Genomic DNA, 19,428 nt, shown 5'->3' on the forward strand with positions numbered 1-19,428 from the left:
TTGGGCTGATCAGATTTCTGACCTGTTCACCGTAATTTATTATGTGTTGCCACTTGCCACATGTTGTGGAAATTCTCATAATACAATACAAATTCAACCTACTAATCTGACTTCTTAATAACTGACAATTCAAACAACATCATAATTGCCAATATAATACAACAGCACCAATAAACTATTACAGCATCTCTGGGATAATTCTTGTCCCGAAAATAACACTACTACGGTATATACACTCTCACCTCCCTTCTTAGATGTACACTGGTCCGACACATGATCATTAATACTAACTCTGAGTATTACAGCCTCACCCTGAGTGCGGGTCTATAGTCTTCCAACACTCACTGTCCCTGCTGTGGTCGCCTCTCAAGTAAAAGTCCCTGCCGACTCCCAAGTTGCTCTTTGCAGGAGTAAAGTTTTATTCACGGCTGGGAGCTCACTGGTCACAACAACCAAGAGAAAAATACATACATACATACATTTACACCTTGCAGTTGAGTCCAAATCAGTGTCCAAATCACTCAAGTCTTCTTCACTGTTAATTGGTTATACTGATCTGATGATTAGTTTGTAATGATCTAAGCTAATCATATGGCTGTTCGTTCTACTGTTTCTAGATCTAGATTATTTGATCATGTGATGTGTATAGAGATATACATGGACTTTGATCTGAGCATCTTTAGTCTGCACTTTTCTGAAACATTCCATGGTGAAATACCCTTTTGACCTCTTCTGAGGCCATTACATAAAACATTTCCATCACAAAAACAAGCATAATATGGCCAGAAATTGTGTTACATATGTATGAAGGAGACTTCCTCTTTTGGGACAGAGAATAGGTGCATGTTATGGGTACATCTGGAATAGGAACTGATAAAGGATTTGACTTACTGTAATACATAACTCGAACAGAACATTAGCATTTTTTGTTAATCTTGTTATAATTAGTCTTCCCTCAAAATGAGAATAGGTATGAAACCTTTGCCAAAGATGATAAATGTGTCCGGACTGCGTAAACGATGTACGTTTGCAGCAAGACTACCAACATCAAGACCTGTCAAACTGCCTTACAGCAGTCTGCCATGAAACAAAACGTTGGGCTGCTGCAAATTAAAACGCCAGCGCTGCTCATCACGTCTGTAATATGCATCACTGTTGTTATTCAATGCTGCAGCTATCGCTCTATTAAGATTCCTAATATGAACTCTTCCTTTGCAAGCTTACTTCTTTTAAATCTTTGTTGTCTCTCATACATGTAACAGCATGACATCATTCATGTTGGACAGCTGAGCGTTCACTGACTCTAATTGTTCAATTTTGGCTTTATTGTATTAAAATGTCAGAAACGCTGCTGGAAAGCAGTAAGATGCCTAATAATTACTTGGTTTTTCCTCCACTAGCTTCTAATTTAAGTGTCTCAGTAACAGTGATGCAGGTCCATTCAAAATGATATATGGTTCAGTTTCATCAGTAATCAATACTTAACTTGTTTGGGAGCTCTTCTTGGCTGCTAGAGAGGAAAGAAACTTATGAACCACCTTGAGTCTTTCATACAATCTAAAGCCCAACTTTATTAAGCCAGCAGACATGAAAGAAAAATATGATTAATTTATTTATTTCCTGTTCGTTTTTTTCTTAAGCATCCTTTTGTCCATTAACTGATGATATTTTCTTAGAGTGTCAGCGTGAGCTGATTTGATATTTCACCCAATTTAATCTAAGCAATTTAACTTGATGACTACCGGTTGCATCTAAAATAACAACTAAAGAAGAATGTTCCAGTAATGCCAGAAAGGGCATGTTTTCAAGGCTTTTAGGTGAGTTTTCAAAGAGCAACACCTAATTTTAGTACAGCTAGGAGCAAAGGGTTTTAAAAAGGAAGTCAATGCTTTTGTTAGCATTCACTGCTAAATGAACCATATCCATTAAGAGTGTAATGAATTCTGAGAAATAAAAGCACTCTTATTGTAATTTGACAAGTTAATTTCCTCTTCAAGTCACGTTGCTCAATGCTCAATGCTGAAGTTCTTTTTTTTTTTGCTTGTTCAAGGGGCCATGTCAAACGGGTGCCGGTAAAACATCACCGCATTGTAGATGCACAAAACATTTCTACCATTTTTAAAAGTAGAAGAAACTTTCAAGAAAAAGGACAAATCTAGCTGAGTGCATATTTAAAATGTAATACCCTCACTTTCACTTTACAACAGTCTCTAATTATAATTGTAATTCAAATTTTAATTTATTCCACTGCTGTGCAGTATTTCTTCTCCTGGGAAATAGTCTTGAATTTACTAGATCATTTGACTGAAGAAGCCAAGGACATATATTTTGTATTATACCTTTAAGATTCAACCATTCAACCAATGCTTGTCTGAAATTCTTCAAGTTCATCTTTTGTTCTGATTTTTAATATGTCGTCTTTATTACTACAGGCCATGGTAAAAGGATCTACATTAAAATGAAATCTGATAAAATGCTTGCTATATTTTAAGTACCGGTAGTCACAAATATCTATTTTTGAATAATTGCACTCATAGCAAGGTGAATTTGTAATTAAATATTTAAATATGATTAATTTTGTTCTAGAGATCTGAATAAATGCTTAAATTATTTTCAGTATTCTTAGTACTTAATTATCCACTTAATTCTATTCTACAATAACGGCATTAACATGATTGATGGCTGTTCGTTGCTGTAGAACCTGTTGGAGAAGTCAGCTGAGAGAGAGACCCGTCAGGAATACGCTCTTGCCATGATCCAGTGCAAAGTGCTCAAACAGCTGGAGAACCTGGACCAGCAGAAATATGATGATGAGGACATCACTGAAGACATCAAGTTCCTCCTGGAAAAATTGGGAGAGAGCGTTCAGGATCTCAGGTAAAACCCTCATACTCTCTCAGTATTTAAACATGTTTCTTTTTTCTCACATGTTGATAGTGCTTTCCATTTTTCATCCTGCAGTTCTTTTGATGAGTACAGCTCTGAGCTGAAGTCTGGACGTCTGGAATGGAGTCCAGTGCACAAGTCGGAGAAGTTCTGGAGGGAAAACGCTGTTCGCTTGAACGAGAAGAACTACGAGCTGCTGAAGTAAGAAGCATCTGCTGTTTGGACTAGGGCTGGCCAGTGGGTTATTTCATGACATGCGTCGGTAGATATTGATGCTCTTCACATTCAAAATTTAACATTATTCTCAAATGTGACCCTGGACCACAAAACCAGTCACAAGGGTAAATATTTTGAAATTGAGATTTAGACACCAATAAGCTAAATAAGCTTTCCATTTATGTATGGTTTGTTAGGATTTTTGGCTGAGATGCAACTATTTGAAAATCTGGAATCTGAGGGTGCAAAAAATCGAAACATTAAGAAAATCGCCTTTAAACTTGTCAATTTATGTTCGCGATATTGCTGCATTCACTCACAAAAAATATATTTTTTATATATTTATGGTAGGAAATTTGCAAATCCTATTGATTTTTGGCATAAAAGAAAAATCTATATTTTTGACCCATACAATGTATCGTTATACTCGTGCGACTTGTGACTGGTTTTGTGGTCCAGGGTCACAAATGTGCTATTAGTAAGAAAGAGAAAGAGATGATCAGTTCACTCGCTCTCCATTCTACACTACATCATAGACTGTCAGAACCACATTTATTGTTTGAATTTTGTAATAAAATGACAATTTGAAGGCTGAGATTCTTTTCAAAAATATCAAAGCCAAAAATATTTTTGACTTAATTTTGTGTGGCTTTTTCCGAAAACAGCCTTCAATATACAATTAATATAATTATAAAATTAACAAAGGTGTGCAAAGATTGTGAACTAGTAACCAATCATACTTTACAGTTAGTGATTCGTTTTATAATATTTGTTTTATTAATAAAGTTTCTTTGTTTTTAACATTCTTTAAAAGTGTTATTACAGGCTCTGGTGCAAGTTGCAGGTGACAATATATTTTTGTCTTGTCATCATGTAAAACAACTTGGCAACCTCGAAACAAAACACATTTACTTGAGAATAACTAAATTGTCTAAGAGAATAAGACTTGTTTTCAAAACTATATATTGACTTACAAAGCATAAATCTCACTAAATTGTGTTGATTTATGGTTTAAGAAAAAAACTAAAATCCATTCGATTAACAAACCCATTATGATTTCTCTATTCACCTCTCTGTTCCCCCGATTATTTCTAGTGGTCTCTCTCCTAAAACAGTAGCAAAGGCCAAAAATAAAATTTTAATAATAACAATAATTAAGAATATTGTAATGTGAATGTGGCTGCTTTAAAATGTACATGCTGTGTGAAGTAATACTACACTCACGTGTGAATATTCATAATGTGTGCTTTCAGTTCTCTCAGCTTTTATAATAAAAGATGTTAGCGGGGGTCAAGTGTTCAGGGAGGGACTGAAATATTTTTTTTGCAGTATCGAGCAAATGGTTAAAGGACTGTTTAGAACATACAGTGCTGTTTTTACACAAGCTGTTTTTACAGTCTGATTCACAGGTGTGTGCGTGCCGTGTTCCTCTCCTTTCTTTGGTGAAGGTTACACTAGTTGAAACCAGAGCCGAGAATCGGCAGTTGAAACTCTCATTTTCATCGTCTCTCAGTAGTTTAATCATGCGTCAGCTCGACCCTTTTGACAGCTCCGTTTAAATCCTAATCTACTCATCTCATTCCTCTCATCACCACCCTCTCCGCAATCAGCACAAAGGCTCCATTTCAGCCATCAGCAATTTGTGTTTTACTTCAGTTCCTCTCTTTTTCCCCCTCCATCTCTTGCCCAGTGTGCAGATGATGTGTAGTGCTTGAAACCTCTCTCCATTCTGCATGACTGTTATAATTTCATGCTTTAATGCAGTGGATACCTGTCTCATGCTTGATCTATTGTTTGTGAGCAGAAATAGATTGAAATTAAGCTTGAACCTCTTGCTTGCTGCAAAATTAATCATTTTCTTAAGCAACATTTTTGTTGAAAATATCTCAAACGTTAAACGAAAGATGTACTTAAGAAGCACAGATTTGTTTATTAAAGGATAATTCCGGTATTTAACACCTTGAGTCTATATTGTAGTTTGTTTTGGATGAACGAGTGGTGGACAACATTTTTTTGACAATGGTTCCTCTCTCGAGTTTTTGACTATAATAGAATTGGCCATGGACCCATTTAAAATTGGAGTCAATGGGCATGTCCGAAAATGTCATTAAAACAGCCAATAATGTTCGTTTACAAAACTGTTAAACTCACCGAGTGGTTAGTGGTGTTCGTTGATGATTATAAACAATATATCGTCGCAATATATGATTCCAATCCGTTTATTTTGCTATAGTGGAACTATTTTTTCAGACACTTTACAACCGTGTAACTTCCGCTCAATATTTGAATCTGAAGCGTTAGCACACTCCCGACCACTTGATGGCGATAACCGATGTTTATGTCTCACGGGACACTCACGGTCACAGTCGAGTTCAACTTCATATTGCACTGGTCAGTGGTCACGTCTTTCAATATTTTCAAGGTTTTGTTTGTTTATTTCGCTTACTCTCCCGGAGCACAGTCGCTCTGCTCGCTAGCCTTATGAGAAACGGAAGCGAGCAAAAAGACTACATCGACCAAATGTAAACAGCCCCCTTTCCGTTTCCGGTAGCGCATTTATATTAATGAGCACTCAGTCCTTCAACAGAATTCAATGGGATTTTACAAAATGACGAATAAAACACGACAGAAACTGTATTTCGCAACACTTTTTGTTTCTGGAACATCAACTAACATCACTAATCACTCGGTGAGTTGCACAGTTTTGAAAACTAATGTTAAAGGTTGTTTTAATGACATTTTCGGACATGCCCATTGACTCTAATGTTAAATGGGTCCATGGCCAATTCTTTTATAGTCAAAAACTCGAGAGAGGAACCATTGTCAAAAAAATGTTATCCACCACTCTTGTTCATCTAAAACAAACTACAATATAGACTCAAGGTGTTAAATACCGGAATTATCCTTTAAGAAGTGTTTTCGAAAATATACTGTACATTTTGTAATTTACCAATACAACTTTGAGATACCGTACATTCAAGATGCAATGGCCACAAAAAGTATTCGGTTGCTTAAAAAATAATAAATATAATTGATTTACATATACACAGTGACATTTATTTTAATAAAATCTAATGCAAAAAATAAAAATGTTGGCTTAGAAAAGTGAGGTTAGTTGGTTTGATATAATGTTTTAGAATGCAATGAAATGTATATATTATTACATTATTGATCAAAAGTGACAGTAAAGACATTTATAATGTTGGAAAAGATTTTTATTTAAAATGAATGCTGTTTTTTTAAACTTTCATCAAAGAATCCTGAAAAAACATCTATCACGGTTTACACTAAAAACTATTAAGCAGCATTGCTAATAAAAAGAAGTATTTCTTGAACAGTAAATCAGAATATTATGATTTCTAAAGGATCATGTGACACTGAAGACTGGAGTAAAGCCTTGTTTATACTCGACGCGTCGCACGAGCGCGAAGGTCCGCGCGGCAAAAATTACGTCATTGCGGTGTGGGCGGTCGTGCGCGTTGGGTGCGCAAGACCCCATTTCGCCTGGCGGTGTGCACGGCACTTTTTGTAATGCATCCGAAGATGAACAACTTCGAGGCGACTTTGTCCGAGCTGGTATGCATGTACCAGCATGTTTATGATCCTTCCATGCGGGACCATAGAGACAGTCAGATGGCACAGAATTCCTGGAGAGAAATTGCGTAGACGTTGGGGAATAAAATCGTGTATTTAAAATTATAATTAATTTACAAAAGAGATTTGTATTTATAATTTTCTGTGAAATAAAAACTAAAACTAAAGATTTTATTTTGTGTACCATTCATAAGTGTCTTCACAAATAAACAGAATCGCTGCAGTAGCCTACACTGATGGTGACAGACAGTGATGAACCTCATTCTTTTGTCTCTATACACATAGAAACATTTGCATTGATGGGCGACCATAAAAGCCTCTCATTTTGTGAATAGGAACATTTGCATTAAGCACCCAGTTTGCACTTGTCTAAAGTTAACTACATTTACAAAATAAGCCTACAATAGCAGAAGTAAGGCCTGCTGGTGAAATTAAGGTTTAAACACTCTTCAATAAGGCTTCAGTTGTTTAACTATAGTTTACATGCAGTGAAAGTACAATATTCTGTATATAAAAAGTATAAAATTCCGGCAAACTACTTCTTCACTGCTGATTCCTGGTGGTTTAGAGGAGAATTACTCCGAGTCGCCCCCTGTCGTTTCACAGAATAGCACAACGGCGAGCGCGTCAAGCATAAACGCCTCGCCCGTTTGGGGAGGTGCGCACGCAGTCAGCAGAGACTCGCGCTCGTGCGGACGCGTCGAGTATAAACAAGGCTTAATGATGCTAAAAATTCAGCTTTTGCAATTGCAGGAATAAATTACATTTTAAAATAGAAAACCCAAACCTTTGAACTGTGGTGTAAGTGCGACTTAGTCAAAAAGTGTCAAAATGCTTTTTGGGCCCACTGTATTTTTTCTGAGAACACACAATTTAATTTTTCTCTATTAAATGTTTCTTTTTACTGGAAAAGAAGACACAAATACTGTTTAAGAAAACACTTTTTTTTGCGGTGTTACATGTTTCCCCATTTTAGCATCTTACTGAACTGACAGAACCTAATATTTTCCTGGACTGAGGTAGACACCACATCTCCAGCTGTACAGTACCCTGGGATATATTTGCTCAGCGTGGGTTTAGTATTGCCCTGGAGGTGTTACTGATTGCTTTTTGAGACCTGAAATGATTGTGTGTTTGTGCTTCCTGCCAGGATACTGACCAGGTTGTTGGAAGTGTCTGATGACCCTCAGGTTATTGCTGTTGCTGCTCACGATGTGGGGGAATACGTGAGACATTACCCTCGTGGCAAGAGGTGAGCGAGTATCCTTCATCTGTAAATTATCATCTCTCTAACTCTGCGGCTATACTTTTTTTTTTTTTTTTTACTATTTCTCAATACCCAAATATTCTTTAGCTTTTTATGATTATAGGGCTCAGAATCGCCCAGGTTAAAGTTATTACCGTCTGTGCTGCCCGCTTGCCTGTGATGATATCAGTGTCAATTTAAACTTGCATCACTTCAAAGAGAGCAGCAAACTAACTCTTCCAGGCAAACCTATTGCAAGATGTTGCCCAAGCTTTGCCATATTGTCGGCAATCAATTTTAGACCTACAGTAAGAAGATTGCATATAGTTTCCTTCTATATAGCGGTTCACTGTAGAGTGAACCGCCACTTGTTTCCAACTCTGCTGTGAGTGGCTAATACCTTCTCTAATCCAGACTCTCCTCCCCCTGAGGTCGGCCACTCAGAACACACACTCTCGCTTTCCTCTTTAGAACGCCCCCACCGTTCAAAGAAACCACAGTGAATCTATAGGGACTCGTTGGTCTGAATTAGCCTTGGTTCTAACCCTGTAATTAGACCACTCTAGAACAAATTAGCTTCTGCAGGCCAAAAGAATTGCACTCATTTGCAATAAGTGCCAAGTTATTGCCTTTCCATCTTTTGTTCTCCAAGCAGTGATTTTGTTTTAACTGTGGCTAAATGTGAGATGAAAATATAGATCTTATATAACCCCGCCCCTTTTCAGCACTGTGCTCATTGTATTATTGTGTATTTCCACAACATGAAGCAATCCGCCACTGGACTCTGGAGCAATGGAAATGTGTTCTGTGGAGTGATGAATCACACTTCTCTGATTGGCGAGTCTGAGTCTGGAGAACATTACCTGCCTGACTGCATTTTGCCAACTGTAAAGTTTGGTCAAGGAGGGATAATGTTATGGGGCTGTTTTTCAGGGGTTGGCCCCTTACTTCTAGTGAAGGGAAATCTTAATGCTTCAGCATACCAAGACAATTTTGGACAATGATAAACAGTTTGGCGAAGGCTTTTCTATTCCAGCATGACTGTTCCCCAGTTCACAGCGCAAGGTCCATAAAAACATGGTTGGATGAGTTTGGTGTGGAAGAACTTGACTGGCCAGCCCTGACCTCAATCCCATAGAAAACCTTTGGGAATTGAGCTTGCGAGCCAGGACACATTGTCCAACAAAAGTGCCAAAAATGCTCTACTGGATGAATGGGCAAAAATGTCATCAATAAACACAAACACTCCAAAATCGTGTGGAAAACCTCCCCAGAAGAGTGGAAGCTGTTATAGCTGCAATGAGGGGATCAACTCCATTTTAACGTCTATGTATTTAGAATGCAACTTCATTATTGTCCCTGTTGGTGCAATGGTTAGGTGTCCAAATATATGCGTGTATTATATTATATTATATACATATAAATGTGTGTGTATTTTGAATGTTTTTGAAAGGAGTCTCTTATGCTCATCAAGCCTGCATTTATTTAATCAAAAGTACAGTAATATTGTGAAATATTACAATTTAAAATAATGGTTTTCTATTTTAATATACTTTAAAATACAATTTATTTTTGTGATGCAAAGTTGAATTTTCAGCATCATTACTCCAGTCTTCAGTGTCACATGATCCTTCAGAAATCATTCCAATATGTTGATTTATCACCAATGTTGGAAACAGTTTTATAACCTGTGATAATAATAAAAAAAAAAAAAAAATATATATATACATATCAAAATACAGGTGATGGTTTTCCTGCTGGACATCACTGCCTGACGCACCTCCTCCAGTGCCTTTTGAACTGGTCTGCCGTGACACCTCACTGAACACTTCCGTGGGCCTGAAGGGGTCATCAGCTGGGGACCACCACTCATCGACGTTTCGCTCCTTTAACCCCAGTACGCCTCATCGTGGCGGAGCGATGGCAGGGATCTCTCCCTGCCACCCCCTGCTGATGCCCTAGGTGTTTGCCCCCAACTCTTCTCCTTCCTCCTTAGCCACAGCCAGAAGCTGCCTTTCTCTGCCAACTCTTTCATGGCTTTCCGATGCCTCGCTCCTGTGCATCCCATGTCGCGGAGTAGGCGAGCGGATGAGGAACCTACAAAGCCCCTACACCCCACTTCCACAGGGCAGATAACGGCTTTCCAGCCCGCCTCCCTGCTCTCTGCCGCCAGATCTGAGTACTTGGCTCGTTTCCGCTCATACGCAGCCTCCATACCTCCCTCCCATGGTACAGTGAGTTCCACAAGGAGGACGGTCTTGCACGCCTCTGACCAAATGACGAGGTCTGGCCGCAGGGATGTTTCCACTATCTCCCTGGGGAACTGGAGCTGCTTTCCCAAGTCGACCCTCATGGTCCACTGATTTCCCGGTGAAAGGAGCCTTGCTATATCTCTCTGCCGGGAGGGTCTGACACTCTCTCCAGCCCTCGCGAATTGGATGGAATGTCGTCCTCGAGCGGAAGGTCTGCTGTTCGCCTCCTTTCTGCATGACTCTAACACCTCTGCCAGCTTCTTCAATACTTGGTCATGTCGCCACCTGTAGCGGCCTTGGGACAATGCTGTCGTGCAGCCCGACAGGATGTGCTGGAGGCTTGTGTTGCTGGTGTTACAAAGGGAACAGGTCTCTTCGGCACCAAACCATTGGTGGAGGTTTCGGGGACAAGGCAAGGTGTCATAGGTTGCTCTGATCAGGAAGCTGAGCCTAGCTTGGGGGATCTTCCATAGGTCGGCCCATGACATGGACCTGTCAGTGAGACCTTCCCATGCCGTCCAACGTCCTTGCCGGCCCTGGGACACCGCTTTGATGTTAAGGCGTTCATACTCAGCTCTTGCCACTTCCGCCACCACCAAGGCTTTTCGGTCTTCTTTAGAAGCCTTTGACCAGAACAAGGGATTATCGCCCCTCCTAAGGCCTGCCCGACCCTCCTGAACTCTGCCGACCACCTCGAGGTGCTTCAGCCTGCCGATTGCCATGTCGACCTCTTCTTGGGCTTTCCACTTTCTTCCCGTTTTTATCTGGGTGCCCGCTGCTTTCACCAGCTGGTCAGTGGATTCCCTCAGCTCCAGCACCAACCGAGCCTTCTCTTGCTTGTATCCCACACTGATGGATCGCAGTGGTAGTTGTAGCGTGTTCCTCCCGAAGAGGCCTACCTCTGAGAAGCATCTTGGTAGTCCCAGCCACTTCCTGATGAACGAGTTTGCCAGCCCGTCCATCTTGTTTACCACTGATGAGGGGATTTCGCTCATCTTCAGTGGCCACATCACCCTTTGGTACAGTACTGCCTGGTAACACCAAACTTTGAACTTTCCAGGGAGTTGGCTTTGGTTGATCTTGGCCAGGCCATCTGCGAGCTGCTTCCTCACCGTCTCCCCCATCTGCCTGTCTGAGAGCTCTGCTGTGTAGGTACGACCCAGGCTACGAACCGGTTGATCTGCCAGCAATGGGATATTCTCACCACCTGCGACAAAGATGGTGTTGTCATTTCTGACTCCTTTCTTGATCGACAAACTGCGTGACTTGGATGGTTTGATCTTCATCCTCGCCCAGCCCACAAGCTCGTCGATCCTCTTCAGCAGCCTTGTTGTACAAGCTGCTGTCCGGAGTATGGTGGTGATATCATCCATGTAACCTCTAACTGCTGGTAACCTTTGTCCTGACGGCAGTTTCACTCCTCCGACCATCTTCCTAGCCCCTATGAGGATGATCTCAAAGGCTGTGACGAACAAGATGGGCGAGATTGAGCATCCCATGGCAATGCCTACTTCCAGCTGTTGCCAGCCTGTTGTGAAGTCCTGGTGGGTACAGCACGTCTGGAGGTCTCCAAAGTACTTGGCCACCAGGGCTCTTATACCGATTGGGACATGGAAGAAGTCCAAGGCGAACTTGATGAGTTGGTGAGGGACTGACCCGTATGCGTTAGCAAGGTCGAGCCACACTACGTGCAGGTCACCTCTCTCTTTTCGCCCTTTGGATCTGCTCCCATATTACTGCAGAGTGTTCCACACACCCTGGGAAGCCTGGCACACCTGCCTTCTGGCAGCTGGTATCAATGTACCCGTTTCCTGTGAGGTAGCTTGTCAACCTCCTGGCCAGGATGGAGAAGAAGATCTTCCCTTCGACATTCAGGAGGGCGATACTCCTAAACTGGCCGATCATTCTGGAGTTCTGCTCCTTTGGGATGAAAACTGTGACAGCTCTCTGCCACTCTGACAGGATGACTTGGTTTTTCCAGGCCACTCTCAGCAGCTTCCAGAGGTGTCTCAAGACCCCTGGGCAGTACTTGTACAGCTTGTATGGTATCCCGTTCGGGCCTGGGGCTGAGGCTGATCTTGCCTTCCGGACCACCTCTTTTACCTCGCTGAGTTTGGGGAGGGCAGCATCAAAGAGGGAGGTCGGAGGAGCTGGGCGAGGCACATACCCAGGGGATCCCAGCGGAGTTGACTTTGCTGGGTCACTGTACTGCTCCTTTATATAGCTCTCCAGCTCAGACTTGGTGATCTCAAGCTTTCCGCTTCTCTTATCCTCTAGCAGCTGTCTGGCATGCTTAAAGGGATTTTTAAAGAAGTTACTCCTCTCTTTCTCCTTCCGCCTTCTGCGCTTACGGGTGCGCTCTGCCCTCCGTAGGCCGGCAAGCTCTTTTCTCACCTCGTCCCACAGTAGTTTCAGGCCCTCCTCCTCTCTGCATGCCTTCCTCCACTGTTTTCGGAGTTGACGCCGCCTCTTCACCAACTGCTCGATCTCCCTCTCCCTCCTCCCCTTCTGCACTGGGCAAGCTCTCCGCTTTCCAGCAGTTGCTCCAAATATGCCTATGCATTCATCATACAGGATGTCTCCGATACGGTTCAGCTTGGTTTCCACCTGGCCACGCAATGAGTACTCCAGGATAAGGCTGAGGTCCTTGTCCAGCTTCTGCCAGACCGCACCTTCGTTGGCTTTTGGCCATTTGACCATCTGCCTCCTTCCGGGTTCTTTTCTCTCTGTCCTATGGCTTTGCTCGCGGTTGTTGGGGTTGCTTTGTGTTCTGTGTGTGTCTTCGTCAGTGCCACTCTCAGAGGCATTGGTGTCCATTGCGGGCCCTCCTGTATCCTCCACCTGCCTTTCCACAGCAACGGTGGATCCCTCAGCGCTGTGGTTTGCGACCTGGCCTTGGGTTCCTCTTGTCTGACCTGCGGTTGCAGTGCAATGTTGCTGTTGGCCCCCCTCTTCACACTTTTTCCTTCCCTGGTGGATCCGCAACCCTCTGAAGGTGGTCACTTTTTCCCACCCACACCTGCTAATATATATATATTAAGCAGCACAACTGTTTCCAACATTGATTATAACTGAGTATGAAATCAGCATATTAGAATGATCTCTGAAGGATCATGTGACACTGAAGACTGGAGGACTGGTTGATGAAAATTCAGCTTTGCATCACAGAAATAAATTATATATATACAGTGCCCTCCACAATTATTGGCACCCCTGTTTAAGATGTGGTCAGGAACTTCTAAAAATTCTCCCTTTTTTTAAACAACATAGAACCCAAATGCAAAAAAAGAGAAAAATCCAACCTTTTATTTAAGTAAGTTACTTTGGTGGTTAAAAAAATTATCAAAAATGTAGAAAAAAAAAACTTGAAATCATGTGTCCCACAATTATTGGCACCCCTAACAATTCAGCTGAAAAATGTAATTGAATTTTTTTTAAATATATTTTTCTGTAGTTGCTAAAGTTGGTCAGGGTATCTAGGAACTTTTCATTAGTAATCTATGACTTCCTGTTTCCCTGGGGTATAAATATGACATGACACAGAGGCCTGATTCTCTTACCCATTTGTCAACATGGCAAAGACAAGAGAACACACCATTCAAGTAAGGCAGATGTGTGTCGACCTTCATAAGTCAGGCAATGGCTACAAGAAAATAGCCACTCGCCTTAACTTGCCCGTATCTACAGTCAGAGGAATCATTAAGAAGTTTAAAACAACTGGAACAGTGACAAACAAGGCTGGAAGAGGTCCCAAATGTATCTTGCCACAATGCACAGTGAGGAGGATGGTAAGAGAAGTAAAAAAAAGTCCTAAGCTCACTGTCACAGAATTGCATCAAAGAGTGGCATCTTGGGGTCACAAAGTCTCCAAAACAACCATCAGACGCTCTCTACATGCCAACAAGCTGTTTGGGAGGCATGCACGGAAAAAGCCTTTTCTCACTAACACTCACAAACATAAACGTCTGGAGTTTGCTAAGCGGCACTGGGACTTCAACTGGGATTGTGTGCTTTGGTCAGATGAGACTTTTTGGCAACAAACACTCTAAGTGGGTCTGGCGTAAAACAAGAGATGAGTATGCCGAAAAGCACCTCATGCCCACCGTGAAGTATGGTGGAGGATCTGTGATGCTGTGGGGCTGTTTCTCTTCCAAAGGCCCTGGGAACCTTGTTAGGGTGCATGGCATTATGAACGCTTTGAACTACCAGGACATTTTAAATAAAAACCTGATGGCCTTTGCCAGAAAGCTGAAGATGGGTCGTCATTGGGTCTTTCAGCAGGATAATGATCCAAAACATGTGGCAAAATCTACACAAAAATGGTTCAGCAGTCACAAACTCAAGGTCCTCCCATGGCCATCTCAGTCCCCAGACCTCAACCCAATCGAAAACCTGTGGGGCGAGCTAAAGAGGAGAGTGCATAAGAGAGGACCCAGGACACTGGATGATCTAGAAAGATTGTGCAAAGAAGAATGGTCAAAGATCCCTCTCTCTGTGTTCTCCAATCTTGTGAAATGTTATAGGAGGAGATTAAGTGCTGTCTTGTTGGCAAAAGGGGGTTGTACAAAGTATTAACATCAGGGGTGCCAATAATTGTGGGACACATGATTTCAAGGTTTTTTTTAATTGTTTTTTTGTTTTGTTTTTTTTTTACCACCAAAGTAATGTACTTAAATAAAAGGTTGGATTTGTCTCTTTTTTTTTGCATTTGGGTTCTATGTTGTTTTTAAAATAAGGATAATTTTTAGAAGTCCTCGACCACATCTTAAACAGGGGTGCCAATAATTGTGGAGGGCACTGTGTATATATATATATATATATATATATATATATATATATATATATATATATATATATATATATATAATTTTCTTTTTTTTTACTGTAGCATAACAGCATTAAGGAAAACAGAAAAAAGAGGGGGGAAATCGCAAACAATAGAACGGGGGGTATACATTATGTTTTGGGGCAAGTATAGATTCACATCAAGTATAGATTCACAAAATTTATGTTCACCATTTGCTTTGCTTTCCAGTAAACTCGTACAAACAACTTGACTTATTTATTACTATTTTTTTGTATTATTATTACGACTATTATTTATTTATTTACAGTCATTGATTGTTTGTATTACAGTATTCAATCAATTTCTTCCAGTATTTTAGAAATATAAATAAATAATATTTTAAAGTATATTAAAACGGGTATATTTAATTTTTTTTATTAAAATAAAAAAATAAAAATGTTCCTGATTTTCTTTTTATATAAACGCAGCCTTGATGAGCATAAGAGACTCAAAATAGTAAAATAGTTTCCAAACTACCAGTACTATACCTGTGTGTGTGTGTGTGTGTGTGTGTGTGTGTGTGTGTGTGTGTGTGTGTGTGTGTGTGTGTGTGTGTGTGTGTGTGTGTGTGTGTGTGTGTGTGTGTGTGTGTGTGTGTGTGTGTGTGTGTGTGTGTGTGTGTGTGTGTGTGTGTGTGTGTGTGTGTAAAATGTTTTTTTTATTATGTAAAATCAATATTTAGAACAAATTAGCAATTTAAGCAACTTTTTGTTGTTGTGATTTTTTTAAGATAAAAACTTTGTTTTATTGAGTATTATGAGTTTGTTGGTCTTGCATGCCTTTTCATTTTAATGGTTGCCATTGCCAGAAATAATGCAGCTGTTGTTCTCTGTTATTCCCAGAGTTAAATTGAAAGGCAAAGAGGCCCTGTGTTATTACCCATCTTGCAGAACATAATAATCAGGAACTGCTTCTCTCTGTTTCTCTGTCCTTTAGGGTGATCGAACAGCTGGGTGGTAAACAACTAGTGATGAACCACATGCATCATGAAGACCAGCTCGTCCGCTATAATGCCCTGCTGGCCGTCCAGAAGCTCATGGTGCATAACTGGTACGTTTAACTTCATATGCATTAATGAATCCAAAATCTATGTTCAGCATCTGCTTTGCTTTCCAATGAACTCGTACAAACAACTTGACTTATTTATTACTATTTTTTGGTATTATTATTACGACTATTATTTATTTATTTACAGGATATTTACACACATACAGTTTTTATCTTTTTAACCTAACATCTCCAAAAAAAATTGTACAATCACATCTTTTGGTACGCAATTCTGGTATTTATTCTTAAAGCAAAATAGCCATGTTGTTTGTGCCTGACGCACCATTGCCCTCAATATTGACCTGGAAATGAGCTTTCTCTTTGCCGCGTAGAAGTAGTTTTCTCACTTCAGCACTACATAATATAGTGAATTATTCAGTGGACCATTGTGTCTTTTCAGCGTTAGTTGATCTTTGATTAAAACCCAGGGCACACAATAAGTGGGGGAAAAAAAACGTTTAACTTCTCCATGCATGTTCGATGTGTTTGTGAGGGCAGCGAACTGTTGAATTAAGCCGGCGAAGCGCTAGCTCAGGTTCAGGTACCGTCCTAACACAAGTAGCTTATTATTTTGTCTGCATTCATCCTCATGAGCTTCAGATTACTCTTTCAACAGGGATGATAAAAACCTCAAAGGCCCCAGAATATAGCATGTGTGTTTGAAACACAATAGACGTGTACTGGAGTGGTGTCATGAAGAGTAATTGTTCACTGTCAACGTTTCATTACAATGGCTTTAAATCAGCCTTTAAATTTAAAGTTTAGCATCAAATTGAGCAGACTACAAGTCGCTTTAAATGCTGCCTGAGTGGTATAGATCAATTCTGCATAGAGAGAATGCAGTAACACGCTCCATAAAGTATCTCCGAATAATTCATCTTTTTCTCCGGCCCCAGTGCAGGAGAAATAAATTTATGGAGGCAGATGCTCCGGGGAAAATTTATATGTTAGTATTTATACTGTGAACCCAGTATAACATTGATATATAACATACATATAGCAATCTCTTTTATTTTCTTGCTTTGAGACAGTTCCGTCTGCAAAGTCTGACTCAGTGTATCGTGGTAATTATTAGACATTAGCTAAATGACTCGCATGTAATTTTCAGGATTAATTGTGCATAATTTTGCAGCGGTTTGACGCAAAGCTTAGCATGTCAACGGCAAAAAAGAAGGAAAGAACCAAGCAGAGCAGTGATTTTTGATTGTTCTCGTGAACAATGTAATGGTTGCATCGTGGTTCAAGTCTCTCAAATACGAACCGAGATTTAAGGGAACTATTTAAAAATGGCTCTTGGGCTGAAGAGACACAGAGTGCATGTGTTATTTGAAGATCTGAAGGGAGGTGAAGGCCAACTCTTATTTGTATTCTTAATTGGAAGAGGAAATTACAGGGGATGTAATAGCCGGATGATTGAGTTAAGATTCGGTGAACGTGGTTTCCAAGGTGCCGTTAAGAAGAGCCGTACAAGAATGGCCTTTCACTGCCTCTTCTTAAAAGCCATCTTTGCAATCCAGTTGCATCCACGAATGCCATTTCCATTTGCTGCAATCTTCTCGAGTGGTATTTATACAAGAGGTATGTCTTCTCTCATCTATCGTGGTTTTGATATGATGTTCTCGTAGAGGAACATCTCGTTTCCATGGCATTGATTGCGTCACACATTGTCTTCATGGTTTCCGGTATAAAAGTACTTAAAGGTTTTGTGTTATGTTGTTGTTGTTTTTGGTGAAGAGCCTTATTTTTACTCAGGGTTGGATACAGAAAAATAACTAAAATAAGAAGCTGCGTTGTGTGTAGTTTAATTTTCCCTTGAGAGTTGTGGTGCTGTCGCTTTTTCCCATTTTCACCCCAAAGAGACTGTTTGGTGTCATGGCAACAGCAGGAGGAGAAGATGTTTGAGTTGGCACAGTTCTAGATGGCCAACTTTGCACGCTGTTAGCTTATTGTATCTGTACCATCTGGGTTAACCCCTGGAGGTGTGCCGCTGTGCGTGTGTAGAAATTCAGCCAGTGGCTCCACAGTCTTGAGATGATGGTGACAGTGTTTAATAATTTTTATGTCCATGTTTTTTTTTGTAGAAGCCCTTACTCACTTAAGGACTTCATTCACTTTCTGATGCAGCTTAGCGTGAAATCTCTCAGATGTGCTTCACTGTTATAAAACCTAATTTGATTCGGAAATGAAGTCATGATAGGAATAACTGAAAGAATATTAAGCTATAGTTAACTGCAAAACAAGACCAAAGATAATCACACCTTTGCTATGTTATGTACATCATAACATTTAGAAATAACTCCTATAGTAAATGGGGGAAATGGCATAGAAATCCAAAGAAATATACATTGAAGTAGGGATGAAACGATTACCGGTTTCATGAAAAAACACGATAAAATGTCCTGACGGTTAGGATTATTGTTTAAAATGTAATTATCATTAAAACCATGTTTGATTAGCGTGCTTTTTAAAACATTTTTGTGACCCCCACCCACTGTTGTATAGCAAACGCAATGCAAGTTAACTTTGGCCTCAATACCAAAACTAAGTTGGAGAAATAATTGGACACAAAATATTGAAATATTTTATTATCTTCTTGTAATTAATGCAAAATTAAAAGAAAAGTTTGCTGCAAGTTGCTTTGAGCCAGTACATTTACATTTATGTATTTGGCAGACACTTCAGTTCTTGGAAACGAACAGGATGGACAAACTAGACAAACAAAACAAGACTATTAAGGGTGACATTTAAGGGATCATGTATATTCATTGTACACTTATTACACAGATTTTTTTACCACAGAAATAATTACGGGGACATGAAATATTGAATTGAGATTAATGTTTTAAAATCTTAGCTGTTTATAAATTCATTTTGTACAGTGTAGGAAACAATTGTCCAGACAGGATGATCACTACAATATTATTATAGTAGTATTAATACTAAAGTCCTCTGATTTTCATTTTCAATACAATTCAAAACTGAGACGCAAGATGGCAAGTTGCATTTGAATTAAACAAGAGAGAGTGTCTGCGATGATACAAGAGACATGGATGTGCGCTTTATTATGATATATAAAGTGGACAGGAAGCTGCCCACAAAGCTATTGGCGCCATGCTCTGACCCATATTATCAGTAAAATAGTTTAGCAACTTAAAGGCTACATGACATTTCTTACTACCGAAGTAATAACGGCGCTGTTCTTGAAGCAGATAAACGTACAGTTTCACTATTACTAGAGACGCTGCTGTCAATGCTATCAATGTCTCCAGCATCCGCTACTAGTTCTAAAATGACCGCTCTAAAGGTGCTTGAGAGAAAAGTGAAAACTGTAAAAATAATAA

General features: G+C 40.1%; 1 protein-coding gene across 2 annotated transcripts in view; it reads left to right on the plus strand.

The window, feature by feature from the left end:
• The window catches only part of atp6v1h (ATPase H+ transporting V1 subunit H), a 50,492-nt gene that overhangs the window by 25,839 nt on the left and 5,225 nt on the right, over positions 1-19,428 (plus strand). For both annotated transcript variants that reach the window (XM_079613201.1, XM_079613202.1), the window contains 4 exons: positions 2,699-2,877; positions 2,962-3,087; positions 7,847-7,948; positions 15,977-16,090. In XM_079613201.1, coding sequence (XP_079469327.1) covers positions 2,699-2,877; positions 2,962-3,087; positions 7,847-7,948; positions 15,977-16,090 — 521 coding nt within the window. The remainder of the gene's footprint in view (positions 1-2,698; positions 2,878-2,961; positions 3,088-7,846; positions 7,949-15,976; positions 16,091-19,428) is intronic.

Source organism: Phoxinus phoxinus (assembly GCF_949152265.1).
Source record: "Phoxinus phoxinus genome assembly, chromosome: 5".
NCBI classification, from domain to species: Eukaryota; Metazoa; Chordata; class Actinopteri; order Cypriniformes; family Leuciscidae; genus Phoxinus; species Phoxinus phoxinus.